The 14261-nt window shown below is 54.8% G+C and overlaps 7 protein-coding genes across 7 annotated transcripts in view; 4 read left to right on the forward strand and 3 right to left on the reverse strand.

Annotated features, from left to right (window-relative positions):
* The first annotated feature begins 27 nt into the window (after nucleotides 1–27).
* Nucleotides 28–1575, forward strand: LAESUDRAFT_137217 (uncharacterized protein). The gene is made up of 7 exons (XM_040901310.1): nucleotides 28–400; nucleotides 467–546; nucleotides 615–736; nucleotides 802–919; nucleotides 981–1136; nucleotides 1192–1338; nucleotides 1391–1575. Exons 1-7 carry the CDS (start codon nucleotides 262–264, stop codon nucleotides 1472–1474), a joined length of 846 nt encoding a protein of 281 aa, XP_040764524.1. The 5' UTR covers nucleotides 28–261; the 3' UTR covers nucleotides 1475–1575.
* A 101-nt stretch (nucleotides 1576–1676) lies between these two features.
* Nucleotides 1677–3639, reverse strand: LAESUDRAFT_758967 (glycoside hydrolase family 27 protein; the record flags this gene model as incomplete). Its single annotated transcript, XM_040912524.1, has 12 exons — nucleotides 1677–1959; nucleotides 2018–2163; nucleotides 2215–2282; nucleotides 2339–2461; nucleotides 2515–2581; nucleotides 2642–2683; nucleotides 2744–2898; nucleotides 2964–3049; nucleotides 3120–3145; nucleotides 3200–3312; nucleotides 3365–3382; nucleotides 3441–3639. The coding sequence occupies 12 exons, from the start codon at nucleotides 3637–3639 to the stop codon at nucleotides 1677–1679; spliced, it is 1326 nt and encodes a 441-aa protein (XP_040764525.1).
* A 292-nt stretch (nucleotides 3640–3931) lies between these two features.
* Nucleotides 3932–5428, forward strand: LAESUDRAFT_137183 (uncharacterized protein). Its single transcript, XM_040901309.1, has 2 exons — nucleotides 3932–5298; nucleotides 5363–5428. The coding sequence occupies exon 1, from the start codon at nucleotides 4224–4226 to the stop codon at nucleotides 5262–5264; it is 1041 nt and encodes a 346-aa protein (XP_040764526.1). The 5' UTR covers nucleotides 3932–4223; the 3' UTR covers nucleotides 5265–5298; nucleotides 5363–5428.
* Nucleotides 5093–6880, reverse strand: LAESUDRAFT_725549 (uncharacterized protein). Its single transcript, XM_040908840.1, has 5 exons — nucleotides 6313–6880; nucleotides 5896–6258; nucleotides 5658–5840; nucleotides 5361–5600; nucleotides 5093–5296 (listed from the first exon to the last, which is right to left on the reverse strand). Exons 1-4 carry the CDS (start codon nucleotides 6850–6852, stop codon nucleotides 5559–5561), a joined length of 1128 nt encoding a protein of 375 aa, XP_040764527.1. The 5' UTR covers nucleotides 6853–6880; the 3' UTR covers nucleotides 5093–5296; nucleotides 5361–5558.
* A 139-nt stretch (nucleotides 6881–7019) lies between these two features.
* On the reverse strand, nucleotides 7020–9055 carry LAESUDRAFT_725551 (branched-chain amino acid aminotransferase II). Its single transcript, XM_040908841.1, has 10 exons — nucleotides 8689–9055; nucleotides 8556–8636; nucleotides 8425–8491; nucleotides 8196–8359; nucleotides 8008–8116; nucleotides 7812–7958; nucleotides 7635–7756; nucleotides 7539–7584; nucleotides 7265–7474; nucleotides 7020–7215 (listed from the first exon to the last, which is right to left on the reverse strand). Exons 1-10 carry the CDS (start codon nucleotides 8827–8829, stop codon nucleotides 7040–7042), a joined length of 1263 nt encoding a protein of 420 aa, XP_040764528.1. The 5' UTR covers nucleotides 8830–9055; the 3' UTR covers nucleotides 7020–7039.
* A 476-nt stretch (nucleotides 9056–9531) lies between these two features.
* Nucleotides 9532–11464, forward strand: LAESUDRAFT_736678 (6-phosphogluconate dehydrogenase; the record flags this gene model as incomplete). The annotated part of the gene is made up of 9 exons (XM_040910708.1): nucleotides 9532–9545; nucleotides 9594–9627; nucleotides 9685–9787; nucleotides 9850–10266; nucleotides 10325–10591; nucleotides 10645–10856; nucleotides 10911–11204; nucleotides 11268–11346; nucleotides 11409–11464. The coding sequence occupies 9 exons, from the start codon at nucleotides 9532–9534 to the stop codon at nucleotides 11462–11464; spliced, it is 1476 nt and encodes a 491-aa protein (XP_040764529.1).
* Nucleotides 11465–11792: 328 nt separating this feature from the next.
* The window catches only part of LAESUDRAFT_699630 (uncharacterized protein), a 2611-nt gene continuing 142 nt past the window's right edge, over nucleotides 11793–14261 (forward strand). Inside the window, exons 1-14 of the mRNA XM_040906388.1 lie at nucleotides 11793–11893; nucleotides 11954–12099; nucleotides 12169–12186; nucleotides 12240–12340; nucleotides 12398–12419; nucleotides 12473–12670; nucleotides 12726–12794; nucleotides 12853–13010; nucleotides 13066–13146; nucleotides 13206–13440; nucleotides 13497–13520; nucleotides 13568–13633; nucleotides 13690–13884; nucleotides 13942–14261. Of these exons, the coding sequence (XP_040764530.1) occupies nucleotides 11797–11893; nucleotides 11954–12099; nucleotides 12169–12186; nucleotides 12240–12340; nucleotides 12398–12419; nucleotides 12473–12670; nucleotides 12726–12794; nucleotides 12853–13010; nucleotides 13066–13146; nucleotides 13206–13440; nucleotides 13497–13520; nucleotides 13568–13633; nucleotides 13690–13884; nucleotides 13942–14261 (1730 nt within the window). The 5' untranslated portion in view covers nucleotides 11793–11796. The remainder of the gene's footprint in view (nucleotides 11894–11953; nucleotides 12100–12168; nucleotides 12187–12239; nucleotides 12341–12397; nucleotides 12420–12472; nucleotides 12671–12725; nucleotides 12795–12852; nucleotides 13011–13065; nucleotides 13147–13205; nucleotides 13441–13496; nucleotides 13521–13567; nucleotides 13634–13689; nucleotides 13885–13941) is intronic.

Below are 14261 nucleotides of genomic sequence, written 5' to 3' on the forward strand. Positions count from 1 at the left end.
GTCAGATCAACGCCTGTAACCTCTCTATGGCATACTTAAAACGTTCCTGTGCAGATCGGTGCCGTTATATGGTTTGTCATCAAGGGTCGCCAGCATGAGATCGCGTAGCGACTGGTAATTGAGATAGGCGACAATCGCCGCGCGTGTGATGGCAGCCCCGGACCGCCGTACTAGCACCTGTAGTATTACGAGTCAGAAGGGCCGCAGTCACTGATAACGTCCTGTTCCGGCATATGCTGCCGCGTAGACGAGGCTAGCGATATGGCCCATCAGAAGGGCCCAATTAATAGGCGGACGTGGGAGGGTGAACTTTGCGCTTTTCAAACCTCAGATTCAACTTGGATGGATCACGAAGGAAAGGCTCTCTTGCACGGTCCCAAATGCAAGCCACTCGAGTACAGTAAGTTCGTCCGTCCACAGGTTCCCGTTGCATAGGTCCCATTTTTCTGAGTGTGATCGGCTACAGGGGAGATACCGTATGCAGTCCATGCATCGATGCTGGCCACAAAGGATGATCCGCTGGCTCACTATCTGGAGGACACCCCTGTGTGTAACTTTCCATCAGGATGGAAACAGAAGTTCGTTGACTTTAGTTTGCTGCTTGACTCTCCAAGGACGCGGGCCTGAATCGTGCACGGAAGTACAGGAGCAAGGTCGGATTGTACCTGACCACCGGAGACGGCGTGCGAAGGCACGAAGTCATGACTGTTGGCGGTGGAGACAGCAATATCATATAGCGAGTATCCTGGACCCTGATTAGTACGTCCCTTGAAGCGAGAACTGAGAGAACCTGTGCACCAGTTCGCACGCGCGCGACCTAGTCCCGCGCCGCCGGAGACTCGTGAACGACGCGGTACAGCAGGTGATCCAGCGATTCTTACGTCTACTCAGAATCACGTATACCAAGCAGCAGCTAGCCGTGGGTAGCCTGTTAAGCATTGAAACCCATGCTGACACTGGTGCGGTCTCGTAATTTGCAGCGACACCAGGAGTTCCGCGAGAAGTTCGAGCCTGCGGTCGAGGAGGCGATCGGGAAACGAGCAAATGAGCTCTTCGAGATCAATGGTCTTTCCACGCACCCGGAGAAACAAGGACGGGGATATGCGTCGGCTTTGGTCGAGCACGTCACCATGCTGGTAGAGATAGCAGTGTCATCGAATAGACATCGAAACTCATAAAAGGTCTGGACAGGCGGACAAATACTCGCGAGGCACCTGGCTGCTCACGAATGAGTATACAACCGGGTTCTATGCGAGACTCGGGTTCGCCACAGTGAAGTCGATCGTTCTCGGCGAGCACGATCCGACGTGGACAGAGGGACCTGTCGTGGTGTGCATAGTGAGTCGGCAGCAAGCAAGGCAAGGATGGCACTCACTAAGCTGCTGCGCAGATGTTGCGGGAGCCTGAGGCACCGGCGTCAGTGTACAAGGACGAGAGAAGCGAGGTGCTGTCGTGTGATAGCGGCATTGTCTAACGTTATACGCGCTAGACGCATCTGTGCTGGTGGTAGCGCAATGGGAGAGGTGATTTTCTCTGTACAGTACCAGCTGTCCGCTCAAATATGACACCCCCGATTTGATAACATGGCCTAGCCAAATAACAACACCGTCCGTCCCAATGGCAACACCCACAAGTCCATTTCAGTCCGATCCATCACCCAAGCATCACACACCGCCTCACAACTCCCCCACATCTCGCCTCCTCCTACTGCTACCCATCGAGACCGGTGCCGCCTTCCACACGCGCACCTGATGCATCCCAATTACCACATCCGGGATCATCGTCGTGTATGTTCCGACGTCCTTGCCCCACACGCCGGAGCTGTCCTTCTGCCAGAGGTCATAGATCGCGTAAGTTCCATTCTGATATGAAGGGCCCTCGTCGATAAAGACGTCGGTGAAGCTGACGTTAGCCGTCTGCGTCTCTGGGGAGGTATTCAGCAGGGCGATCACATATGTGCTGCAGGTCGCCGTTTCAGTACTGAAGAAGATCTACAAGATTGGGAGGTGATACTCACTCGTTGACGAGGCTTCCAGACCAGAGCGAGAGGTCGCCGCCGGATGCGATGGGGATCTTCCACATGCGCTCGGCAGGCGAGCCATTCGCATCTTGGTTGACGGCGATGATCGCGTCGTTTGTGATGATCTCCAGCGTTTCATTGGTCTATCTCGCGAATCAGCCACGATGCACAAGACGATGCCAGAGACAGTGCACCATGTTGGTGACATCATTCCCAAGAATGAGTGGGCTCTTGAGCACAGCCCACATGGAGAAATGTGTCACTGAATAAGACGAGATAATCGCATATAACAAGGCTACCATTATTGCCACAACATACCGTATTCGTCATATGTCATCCCGCCGTTCCCAACCTCGAGCATGTCAAGGTCGTTCCAATGATTCACTCCGGCCTTCTGGCCGACTGGCGCAGCAAAATCGATTATGCGCGTCATTGCGCAATCTTGTATGCACGGTCAACCGTCCGTGGTCAAAGAGTAAGTGAACGCAACCTACGGTATCCGGCAAGCTTGCAGTCGATCATCGACAGACACGGACAGCGCTCGTCGAAGCGATCGTAGTTCTATAAACCCAATACAGGAGTAAGCACGACTGGTTCAATTATGCTGGAATAAGCGCATACATCATAGATATCCCCTGAGATTCTCCAGCTGTTGGCAATGGTCTGACGTTGAAAAAATCCATCAGTACTTTGGGTCCCACCTCCTGACTAGAACGCGCGCACTGGAGCAAAGTTCCATGGCCCATCCTCGCCCCAGTTGCACATGGAGTACAGGATCGGACGCCCAGTAGCGTTGAGTGCGAATGACATGTTCGCATAGCGGTTGTACGAGAGGAGGGGGACTCCCGCTTGGCCTTCGTTATAGCAATTGTCGTACTCTGAGAGTAAAGAATGATGGTGTTCAAACTCGGCCTTCGCACATTGATTGTTCTGCGACACGTACTGAGGTAATCCGCACCCCATTCCGCGTACGCCTTTGCATCGATCTCTTCATAGCCCAAAGACCCGAAATGTCCGCCGCAAGTGTACCTATATAAATTAAGAAGACGTTGAACGTTGAAACTTCTACGAGCTTTGTGCGCCTTCTGAGCACTCTTACTTTCCGGCACTGCTGTAGACACCGAACTACAAGCACTATAAACATCCATGCGTTGCCTTTTACAACGAAGATAAGCTTACCTTCAGGCCAAGTGAGTGTATCTGGTCGGCTAGCGCTTTCATTCCAGAAGGGAACTTGGCGGGATCAGCTACTGGCGCGCCTGTGGTAGCATTCCTTTCTGCCGCCTGCCAACCTGCATCATTGAGTCAACAGTCAGCCTAACTTCGCTTAGAGAGCCAACTCACAATCATCCATGACCACGTCTGGAGAAATTGCGGTCAATAAGCGAATGAATGCTACAGCAATGCACATCCTGCGTACATTCGTAGCCATACTTTGGCAAATCATACTTGACAAACGCCTGCGCGGCGCTTAGGATGGTGTCCTCGCTGATGTCGCAGCCATAGTAATTCCAGGTGTCCCAACCCATCTGCGGCGTGAGAGCGAGTCCATTATCGTGAGCCAGGACAGCAGCAGCTGCCCAAGCGAGGTAACCGGCGCGGAACAGAGTGGACAGCATGGTCCTCAATGCGGGGTCCCCTGCACTGGTATGCAGCACTGTGAGTCTTTATGAAGGTACCGATGGGTCGATTGTTGTCAGATGGATGAATTGCTGAGCTCTTATTTTCGTGCATGCTGCGAGAACACTGCTGAGCATTCTTCGATGCCGGTCAGATGACGTTCGAAGGTGACGGCGAGAGAATAGTGCGGCTGGACTTGTCGTCACACTCAAGGAGTCGCAATTCAGCCTGAATGCATCTTGACCACCTCGCGGGCCGTCGAACGTCTTGTGATGCTGGCGAAGCCATGCAAAGGAACGTGAGGTGGGAAGAGCGCGCCTTCGCGGTCACGGCGAGGTCGGTGAGGAGAGAATCGCATCAGTCGCGTCTGTGGCTGCCCCCAGCTGCCCCCGCCATCTCTTGCTGCCCCATCTTCGCCCTTTCTATCCTGATGGGCAGTACTTGTAATGCCAATCCCCTTTCCATGCTCGTCGCAGGCCGGCGGTTCATTTCCTAATCACATATTGTCTCCTATCGATCAGCTGCTTGTTCCAGCCTTCCAGGGCCCCTATAGAGTGGCTTTCTTCGAGCTTCCATCATTCTCATGACAGCCCTGACAATCCCTGACGATTTCGTGGTCGACCTGCACGACCTCGCCGCCATTATTCTTGACTGCCATGCGCGCACCGAAGACAGGTTCACAGACACCCAGCTCGTAGAAGTCAACAATGGCAACAGGCCGCTCGAGACTCTCCCCGACCACATCCTCCCTCCCGAGTGGCACATCCTCTTCGAAAACCAGCGCCGTGTCGCATACATCCTGCGCAAGAATCCCCAACTCAGCACGCCTGTCACCCTAAACAACTTCGCGCATCCCGAACAATGCGTCCTCCCCGGCAGCCCGCGGGGCAAGCAGCGGCGCGAGCTGCTCGAAACCGCATACTGGCGCTGCAAAGACTTCGACGCGGGCTATCTCCTCACCTACGTCGCACAGAGGGTCTTTGAACGCCTCCCGCCCACTGCTCGCCTCCGCGCGCGCACGGCTACAGGGTACGAGATGACCTGCGCGCCCGATGAAGTATTGATCGCCGAGGTCGAGGTGCTCCCGCACACGGCGTGCGTCATGGCTGTCTATGAGCCGCGCCCCGAGCTCGGCCTCGCCAGTATCGGCATGGAGCAGCACCTCTCCGGGTTCGATGGCCCCATTCCCTGGGTGTACCTCGCCATCGGTGTTCCGCAGTCGACGTACCTGACCAGGGACACGCGCGTCTTTCTCGACCTTGCGCTCCCCCAGATCGGTGGGCGCGGCTCGGGCCATGAGCCTTTCGCGCTGGAGCGCGGGTTCGATTATCACAACAGGGTGCTACACAAGTTCGCGGATGAATACGGGGAAGTTGTGCTGTCGAGCAAGCTAAGGCTCTCGCTGGCACCGCCTGCGTACCGGACGCGCGGAGACATGCTGATTGACATGGTGGTGGAGCGGCTGGCTAAGATCGCGGCGGGGCAGGACAACTTCTGCCGCTACTGCGGGAAGGACGGGATCAATACGCAGTGCTCAGTATGCAAGGAAGCATACTTTTGTGCGGACTGCCGTGTCCCTGGTTGGAAGTACCACAAGGTTTGGTGTGTCCCTGTCGCCAAATAAGCACGGTGGCTCGGAAGGCGTCATAACGATGCAGGTGAGTATTCCCATTCTTCAGGGCAAACGTAGATCTCAATGCATGCTCTGAAATGATGGCACAGGCCTGACTTACTGAATTCTCCATCTAATGCAATATTTCGCAACGTCCGCACCTAGCGAATTGAAGCGTCCAGTTGTATCTGTAGGACGGCTCATTGTATCATTATATTAACCTTGCCAGAACAATTATGTCCGTGCTCGTATACGATGTGACTACACTATATTACAATGACTAGTCTAGGCAACAACCCCCCTATTTTACGAGCTATTCTTGAGTTTGAGTCCCGGCAAGCTGAACATCTGGTTCACAACCCTCCCCTTTACTGGGTATATGCGTGTATCAAGCGAGCGACATACCTCAAATATTATCTCGGACGGCACGCCCCATCCGCGTACACCTTCCAGTCGGTTCTGCATCTGCGTGCCTAGCATCACGCCGATGACAGCCCCGCTCTCTTCGTCTATGATCGGCCCGCCGCTGGAGCCCGGTAATGGCGGCGGGTCGAAGAGTAAATGGGACAGTGCATCGTACGTCCCCGGCTTGGAGGAAATGAAGTCAGCAGAAGCACTGGCCCGATAGCAGTACAGCACATACCTTCGCCTCCCGCCCAGCAAGGTCCCGGTAGCCAACAATCGACCCACGTACCCACTTGCTCCACGTCCCTCCGATCCACGGTCGCCAGCCCTCCTCGTCCTGTGCGGGGAGCGTGTCGCGGACAAAGTGCGCGCGCACGGGGGTGCCTGCGTGCGCGGGGTACAGTGAGACAGGGAGCGTGCGCAGCGGCGCTGTAGCAGAATCGGTGGAGAGCAGGAGCATGTCGGAGCGCTGCACGGAGGAGAGGATGGACGACACGGGCGTGAAGGTTGGGGAAGAGGATGGGCCGGTGATCACGAAGGAACCTGAGTACGCGAGGGTGGGAGAGGAGGACGGGGCGTGGAGGAGGGGGCTGTGGCGGATCTGCAGAAAAATTCAGAGACCATGAGCGCAGACGATTCTCATTAGAATACTCACCTGCTCTAGCGTGTGCGCACATGTCACAAAGACGGACTGCCCGTCGGGCATACCGGGTGCTGCGAGTGCAAAGCCTGAGCAATACGTAACCTTGTGCTCCTCGCCCTGCTGCACCGCATGCACAATCATCGCGACCGAATCCTGCACGTCCGTCCCCTCCGTGTCCGCCACATCAAACGTGACCCGCCTGTCCTCCCCGGGACGCGACTCGTACGGCAACGAGCTCTTCAGCACATGCCCGCTGCGGTCGACGTACTGCTCGATCAGACGCGGTAGTGACACCAGGCTACCTGCGCTAGCGCGTTGACGCAGCTCGGAGAGGACGTGTGCATCGAAACCGGCGGGGAGGTCTGCAGAGGGTGTCGCAGTGGACGCGCCGGAGGACGGGGGCGTCGGCGGGGAGGGTGGCTCGCCGACGAAGGTGGTCGTGCCGACGACGGCGTAGCGTCGATTTGTATTAGTGCGTCCGGTATATGCTCGCAGGAGAGGGCTCTGAGTGAGCTTGAAGTGGGAGCGGAGCGAGGTTGACCGCAGGACCATGTTGGCTCAAGAAGGTCGGTGCTTGCGAGCAGCTTGCCACTTTCGACGCTCAATGGGCGATGATGTCATTCGGCGATACTCTATTCAACGCGGGCAATTTGTGACGAAGTATATAATCCGATGCTATAAAATGTGCTAAATATCGCAGTTGACCACACTGACCACACCTCCAGCTCACTGCCGCTTCCTAAGCATCAATCACCACAACGCTCCAGGGATGCTCAACCTTGCCCGTCTGGATATCGACCAACCGCTGCCAGATCGGACGCGACACCGGGCCCATGCCATCCGAGCCTGTCGGGATGTGGATGTCCTCTCCAACGTACCCGATCCTCTCCACCGGGCTGATCACCGCCGCCGTGCCTGCGAACCGTCAGCGAGACCACAAGTGAGGATTCACCGAAACACCTACCTGTGCCGAAGAACTCTACGAGGTGGCCCTTTTGCGCGGCTTCCTTGACTTCCTCCATGGTGATCGGGCGCTCGGAGACGGAGAGCTTGTGTGGGAGCCCGGGGATCTTCGCCTTGCCTGAGATGTGGTCCAGCGCGAGATTGAGCACGGAGTCCCGCGTGACGCCCGGGAGGATCATGCCATCGAGAGGAGGTGTTGCGAGCTCAACGACTGACGAATGCAAGCGACCGTGCATGAGCTGGATGAGAGCCTGGTGAAACACGGAATTGCGCACCTCCGTCGGCGCGCTTGAACACCGCAAACGCGTTCATGGTGCCAACCTAGACTGCAGGGTGAGTACAGATAGCTAGCTTTCGAGTGCAGGACGCACTTCTGTGATGTAGTGCTCGGGTCCGTGTAGCCAGAGGTTCTGAACGTAGCCCTTCTTCGCTGCCTCCTTCTGTGCAAACAAGGCCGGCGCATAATTCGCTCCGAGCTTGTATGCACCAATACCTTAGGCACTGTGAGATCTCCATTATTACGCGCGGAAGGTTTACAAATTCCATACCTCCAGGAGAAGCACGTGTGTACTCCGTCGTTCCGTAGAGCGCTACGGGCTTGAAGCCATTCGGATAATATGGACCGACAGGACTGCAGATGACGAAGAGTATCGCCTCGCTGGGAGGAGCGATTCCGATCGCCGGCTGCGAGCCGACTTCCGGGCTGTCAGTATATTTAGACGTTACTCAAGCAGATCAGCTCACTTAATGTCGGCCGAATGTACAGGCTGTATCCAGGTCTATCTGGTATCCAGTCCTTGTCTAACCGGACGAGCCGCTTGATGAGCTCGATCACGGCCTCGCCATTGAAGGTCTGTCGGAGTCACAGTATCACAATGAGCTTGACTACTTCTCAGAAGAAGATTGGCATGCTAGGAAAATTACGCACGCACCGGGAGGGCGATACGTTGCGCGCTAGTGTTCATGCGCTTCATGTTCATGTCCGGGCGGAAGAGAGTGACTCGTCCCTTGCTATCTCGGTAGGCCTTGAGACCCTCGAAGAGACATAGTGCGTAGTGAAAGACTGTTGCGCTGGGCTCGAGGGAGATGGGGCGGTCTGAGTTACATGGGCAGCTTTGGGTGAGTAAGAAGACCACGATCGTTGCAGGATGTAAGACGCACAAGGATGGATTTGAGGGGCACCCCAACCAGTGACAGCCGTCCATGGCACAGTGAGCATGTGGTCGGTCTATCCAGAACCAGCCGTGGCCAGTCAAGATGACAGTAGACTATGCATGACGGGTGCTTCTTACGAAAACCTTGCCGAACGACAGGGTCGCCGGATCAGGGCGCGACTTTGGGTCGCCGGTAACTTCTACGAGGGCGCGAGAGACCTGTTGTTCGCGTCGGGAATACTGAACACGGTTAGCATGCGGAGAGGCGTACCTCAATATCAGACGCAGAAGCAGTGGAGCTATACCGCGCTTGATGCAGTTGTGCATGACTAGTGGCGGAAAGAGGAGGGGAGCATCGTTTCAGAGCGCCGCTGGGAGCGCGTTGGGTAGAAAGTCGTAATGAGGCCAACATGCTCGATGGTAGAGACAGTACAAGACCGTGCAGAGGCAGCAGCTGGCACTGAATAAGCCCTCGAGACCTGAGTCAGTGCCATCAACCCGACGCGCTCTTCCCCTGCATCGGCAATGGCCGAGATCGTCTTGATCACTGACCCCTGCAGCGACGTGTCTTCTTGGCAGGCGATGCTTCAGACATTCTTCGCCGTCGTCAGTGCGCGCGCAAGCGATGTCCGTCGCCCGCGCACCGAACGCAGGTAGAGTCTTCGAGGTGATTGACTTCGGTTGTCTGACACGAGCGCTCACGATCACGTGCACCGACGTCCGCGTCGCGTCACAGAATGGTCACGTCCAGTGACGCATTGCCTGTGGTTCCACTGCTCGCCGAAACCCTCTTGCCGCGTACAACGCTCGCACAGTCAGCGTACTGCGTGCTCTCATGCAGTCGTGTCAGCGTGGCGCTATCGCAGGTGTCCGTGGGAGCACTCGGCCGATGCTGGCGTCCACGGTGAGAATAGGCGAGCAATTGCAAGGGATTGGGGAGTTAATTTCTGGCGAATCGTCTCACGATCACAGGCGTGGGCCCGTCGGACCGGCGTGACAAAGACGTCAGATGCATGCCGAGTTATATCTCATCGACATCACCTACCGCTCTCCAGCTTCTTCGTCTCCTACCACGACGTCCTCCGCCCGTCGCCTCGCCGCTATCCTCTCACACATGTCTCAACCCGTGTAGGTGCCCCGTCTTCCATGATTCGCGCATATACTCACCACCAGCAGCGGTGACATCGGCCTCATTGGTCTGGCCGTCATGGTATGCAGCTCTGCCCCATGAGAACCGAATTAGTCTGAGCAGACGGTTCTGCGACAGGGCCAAAACTTGATCCTTAACATGAATGACAAGGGCTTCACCGTTGTTGCGTTCAACCGTACAACGAGCAAAGTAGATCATTTTCTCGCGAACGAAGCAAAGGGTTGGTGATGTCCCCAAGATATGGGCACACAAGTAGCTCATGCGTCTATCTTGCATTATCAGGGACGAAAGTGCAAGGCGCCCACTCTATTGAGGAGCTGTGCGCCAAGCTTAAGAAGCCCCGCAAGATTATTCTCCTCGTGAAAGCCGGTCCTGCCGTCGATTCGTTCATTGAGCAGCTCATCCCCCACCTCGAGCCCGGTGACATCGTCATTGATGGTGGTAACTCTCACTATCCTGACAGTATCCGCCGCTGCAAGGAGCTCGAGGCGAAGGGCTTCTTGTTCGTTGGCTCCGGCGTTTCCGGTGGTGAGGAGGGTGCTCGATATGGTCCTTCACTCATGCCGGGCGGTTCGCCCGCCGCATGGCCATTCATCAAACCTATCTTCCAGGCAGCCGCTGCACAGGTCAACGGCGAGCCCTGCTGCGACTGGGTCGGCGAGACTGGTTCGGGTCACTACGTCAAGATGGTCCACAACGGTCGGTTGCCTCTCGCCTTAACAGAGTCAGTGCCAAGTGTCTAACACTCGCTTCTCAGGTATCGAGTACGGTGATATGCAGCTGATCGCTGAGGCTTACGACATTCTGCACCGTGGCCTCGACCTAAAGGAGGACGAGATTGCGGACATTTTCCTCACGTGGAATAAGGGTGTCCTCGACTCGTTCCTGATCGACATTACCGCGAACATCCTGAAATTCAAGGATGACGACGGTGAGCCCATGGTGAGCAAGATTCTTGACAAGGCAGGCCAAAAGGGAACGGGCAAGTGGACGGCCATCGCTGCGCTTGACGCGGGCATGCCTGGTATGTTATGGTGTCTGCTTGGTGGTCACGTATATTGACAGCCTTGTTTGCAGTTACGCTCATTGGTGAGGCTGTCTTCGCGCGTTGCCTGTCGTCCATCAAAGAGGAGCGTGTCCGTGCGAGCAAAGTCATTAGCGGTCCTCAGAAGGAGGAGTTCAAGGGCGATAAGAAGCAGTTCATCGACGATCTTGAGCAGGCATTGTATGCCTCGAAGATTATATCGTATGCTCAGGGTTTCATGCTCATGAGGGAGACCGCGAAGGAGGTTTGTGCGCCAAACGGGTTGTTGATGTGTCGACTCAATCATGCCGGTGCCTAGATGAACTGGAACCTGAACTATGCTGGTATCGCGCGCATGTGGCGAGGCGGTTGCATCATCAAGAGTGTCTTCCTTGGTGACATTAACTCGGCATACCAGAAGAAACAGGACCTAGAGTCGCTCCTGTTCGACGAATTCTTCAACAAGGCGGTGCACAAGGCACAGCCGGGTTGGAGGCGCATCATCGCGCAGGCCGTCCTCTGGGGTATTCCAACACCTGCGTTCAGCACCGCACTTGCCTTCTTCGATGGCTATAGAAGCGAAGTCGTCCCAGCAAACATTCTGCAAGCACAGGTACGATTTGTAGCCACATCTACCCGCACATAAATTGCTGATGCGTGCGTTTTCTTGTGATAGCGTGACTACTTCGGCGCGCACACTTTCCGAGTTATGCCGGGCAAGGAGAGTGCGCATCTCAAGGCTGGCGAGGACATCCGTACGTAATCAGCGACTGAGTCATCCTAGCGCTTGCTCCTCACATTACATTTCCTTCTATAGATATTAACTGGACCGGCCGTGGCGGTAACGTCGCTGCGAGTACGTACTCTGCATGAGTATCCACATGCGTACTGCATACAAGGAAGGGGAGGTAGTTAAAGAAAGCAAGATGTTCTAGTAGCCGTGTAGAAGTTGTGTATTTTTGGATGGCCTTGGTACTGTGTGCCTGGTCCTGATATGTGGGAAGAGCACATATGTCTGTTGCATTATAGAACACAATGAACAAAGATGTATCCTCATCGTGCAATTTTGCGGTCAGCGTGCACGTATACGATTCTTGTAGCTCCGAGTCGTTCTCCGGCTTGGTGAGATGTGAGAAACGGATGTGATCGAGAGTGTTGCGGAGGGACGCCGATGCCTAATTTGGCAAACTTTGTGGAAGACTTTCATGTGTGGGATTCTGTTCTCCCTCCAGTCTGGAGCGGTGAGAGACGACTGGCTCGCGGACCTCTTCCGGCAGCTGCAAGCTGCGAACACTGCCCGAGGTTCGCACTGCCAGGGACACACCGAACTGCAGTGCTCTCACATATGAAGAATGATTGTAGGTCCGGATGCCCAGGATACCGTTCGGATATTGGTGCGGAAGTGCTCGTTGACGTTCTTTGCGTCTGAGCTTCGGCTGCGTGGGGATGCGTACATTGCACAGCCGCATAGAGATACTAGCGGAAATATTCTATGTTGGAATGGTGAGGTGAGCATCAATTGCTGCTGTGGAATTTGGCGGGGAGATATCAAATAACACATGCATTATTCTTGACAGATATTCGGGGGCATAGATGTGAGTACGAGAGTCCCGTTCTATAGGTTTTCGAATGAATGAATGTCTCTCAGGTCGCGTCGGAGGAGAACGATGGCGCAAAATTGTTTTCACTGCTTCAGAAGCAGGAAACTGCAGAAGGCATCCGAGACTGCTTAGGCAGTATTGAGGGCCCGTAAGTACTGCCGCGCTTCTCGTGAAGGCACAGTTCTAATTTATGTCTTCGAGCCAGCTATGCCGTGGTATATTATCAAGTGAGATATTCTTAACGTTGAAGATGACGATAGTTAATAGTAATGGCCTGCAGCACTCGGCTCGCCGCCTGTTCTTCGCTCGCGATCCGCTCGGGCGACGCTCTCTGCTGATTCACAGACCGATGGCTGAGAACCCGTATTTTCTGTTGTGCTCCGTCTCAATAGGCTCTCACTCCGGCTATACGCTGGAAGAGTTGTCGACACATTGCATCTATGTGCTTGATATCGCACGTTTAAGATTTGTAGACAGTGTAGGAGAGATTTTTAACATGCTTGTAGAGCTCTCTGATGTGAGTCACTCCTCAGGTAGAGGCTTCGTTCGAAGAATGCCTGCAAGAGGTCCCAAGATATGACCCGAAAGCACCATCAAAATACGTATGGTTCGAAACGTCTTCATATGACATATCTATGTGCTAAAAGGTTATGCATATAGGCACGTCTCGATAGAATCAATGTGATGATACCTGAGGATCCGCCCAAAGTCGAGGATCTGGCACGAATTCCCGAACATCTGACATCAGCCGTCGATGAATTGCTATCTCACCTCGACCTTAGTGTCAGATTACGCGTCCAGAACGTCCCAAGAGTGGCGTCAGTGCACCCTCTTTAATCCTTTTGTGATATGCCAACTGACTTAGTGTGACAGGACGTCCGTTGGCCAAGCAAGAGTAGCAGTACTCTTCAGTGGAGGCATCGATTCGACCATGCTAGCATTTCTTGCTCACAGGTGCATGACAAATCCTGATATCCCCGCCTTGACTCTGATCTCATGAACTGTCCTTCTAGGCATGTCGACCCCTCAGAACCTATCGACTTGCTGAATGTTGCCTTTGAGAACCCACGTAAGATCTGTGTGAAGGTTGAAGGTAACATTGGCGGGCTTCCCAAGAGAGAGAAAAAGCTGCGCGAGCGGATCGATTACTCGACAGTCAATGTCACGTATGGTGTGCCGGATAGGCTGACAGGTCTTCTTGAGCTCGAGGAGCTGCGGCGGCTGTGTCCTGGTCGTGTCTGGAATTTCGTATGTGGATCTTCTGCTGGCTTCGACACTATTAGACTGTCTGTGTTTGCACTCAGGTCGAGATCAACGTTCCTTTTGAAGTCAGTCCGTTGCATCATAATGACTTGAAGGATACTGACGGAAACAGGAATCGCAAGAGGCTCGACCGATCGTCGAAGCGCTTATGTTTCCGAGCAGAACGGTGATGGACCTGGTAAGTACCGTTGGTATGTCTCATCCCTTACAAGCTCGCGTTGAATCATCGTGCAGAGCTTGGCCGTCGCGCTATATTTTGCAGCACGAGGAATCGGCCAGGTTCGCAGCATGCCTGACTCAAAACCTGTCGCATACGTGTCTCCTGCCCGCGTTCTTCTGAATGGACTGGGGTCGGATGAACTGCTCGGGGGATACGGTCGTTTCCGGACATGCTTCAAAGTAGGCGGATGGCAAGCGATTATTGGCGAGGTGAGAGACCTTTTTAATATTTCGTGCCGCATCAGATACGATTTTCCTATCTTACAGCTTCAGCTTGAACTTGACCGGATACCGATGCGGAACCTTGGCCGGGACGATAGAGTCATTTCCTCGCGCGGCAAGGAGACGCGGCATCCCTTCCTTTCCTTGTCCGTGGTTTCGTTCCTTGCACAGCTACCGGTGCACCTGAAGACGGACCCGAGACTTGAGTCAGGTCTGGGAGAAAAGATGCTGCTGAGACTGGCAGCGCGGAAAGTCGGGTTGGTTGAGGCGAGCAGCAGGAAAAAGCGGGCGATGCAGTTTGGTAGCCACTCAGCACGGATGTCACCCGGAGAGGGCGAAAAAAAAGGCGGTCTATTGATCAGGTG

This window comes from Laetiporus sulphureus, assembly GCF_001632365.1.
Source record: "Laetiporus sulphureus 93-53 unplaced genomic scaffold LAESUscaffold_18, whole genome shotgun sequence".
NCBI classification, from domain to species: Eukaryota; Fungi; Basidiomycota; class Agaricomycetes; order Polyporales; family Laetiporaceae; genus Laetiporus; species Laetiporus sulphureus.

Excerpts from the sequence above, each read along its gene's own strand:
- LAESUDRAFT_137217 (XM_040901310.1), top strand. The coding sequence starts at position 262 with ATGGCCCATCAGAAGGGCCCAATTAATAGGCGGACGTGGGAGGGTGAA. Across the intron at positions 737-801 it reads GGAGACAGCAATATCATATA|TTCGCACGCGCGCGACCTAG; the intron begins GCGAGTATCCTG and ends CCTGTGCACCAG. Across the intron at positions 1,339-1,390 it reads GACCTGTCGTGGTGTGCATA|ATGTTGCGGGAGCCTGAGGC; the intron begins GTGAGTCGGCAG and ends GCTGCTGCGCAG.
- LAESUDRAFT_137183 (XM_040901309.1), top strand. The coding sequence starts at position 4,224 with ATGACAGCCCTGACAATCCCTGACGATTTCGTGGTCGACCTGCACGAC.
- LAESUDRAFT_725549 (XM_040908840.1), bottom strand. The coding sequence starts at position 6,852 with ATGGTCCTGCGGTCAACCTCGCTCCGCTCCCACTTCAAGCTCACTCAG. Across the intron at positions 6,259-6,312 it reads GTGCGCACACGCTAGAGCAG|ATCCGCCACAGCCCCCTCCT; the intron begins GTGAGTATTCTA and ends ATTTTTCTGCAG. Across the intron at positions 5,841-5,895 it reads TTGCTGGGCGGGAGGCGAAG|CCGGGGACGTACGATGCACT; the intron begins GTATGTGCTGTA and ends ATTTCCTCCAAG.
- LAESUDRAFT_725551 (XM_040908841.1), bottom strand. The coding sequence starts at position 8,829 with ATGTTGGCCTCATTACGACTTTCTACCCAACGCGCTCCCAGCGGCGCT. Across the intron at positions 8,492-8,555 it reads TGTCGTTCGGCAAGGTTTTC|ACCGACCACATGCTCACTGT; the intron begins GTAAGAAGCACC and ends GGTTCTGGATAG. Across the intron at positions 7,959-8,007 it reads GTACATTCGGCCGACATTAA|TCGGCTCGCAGCCGGCGATC; the intron begins GTGAGCTGATCT and ends ACAGCCCGGAAG.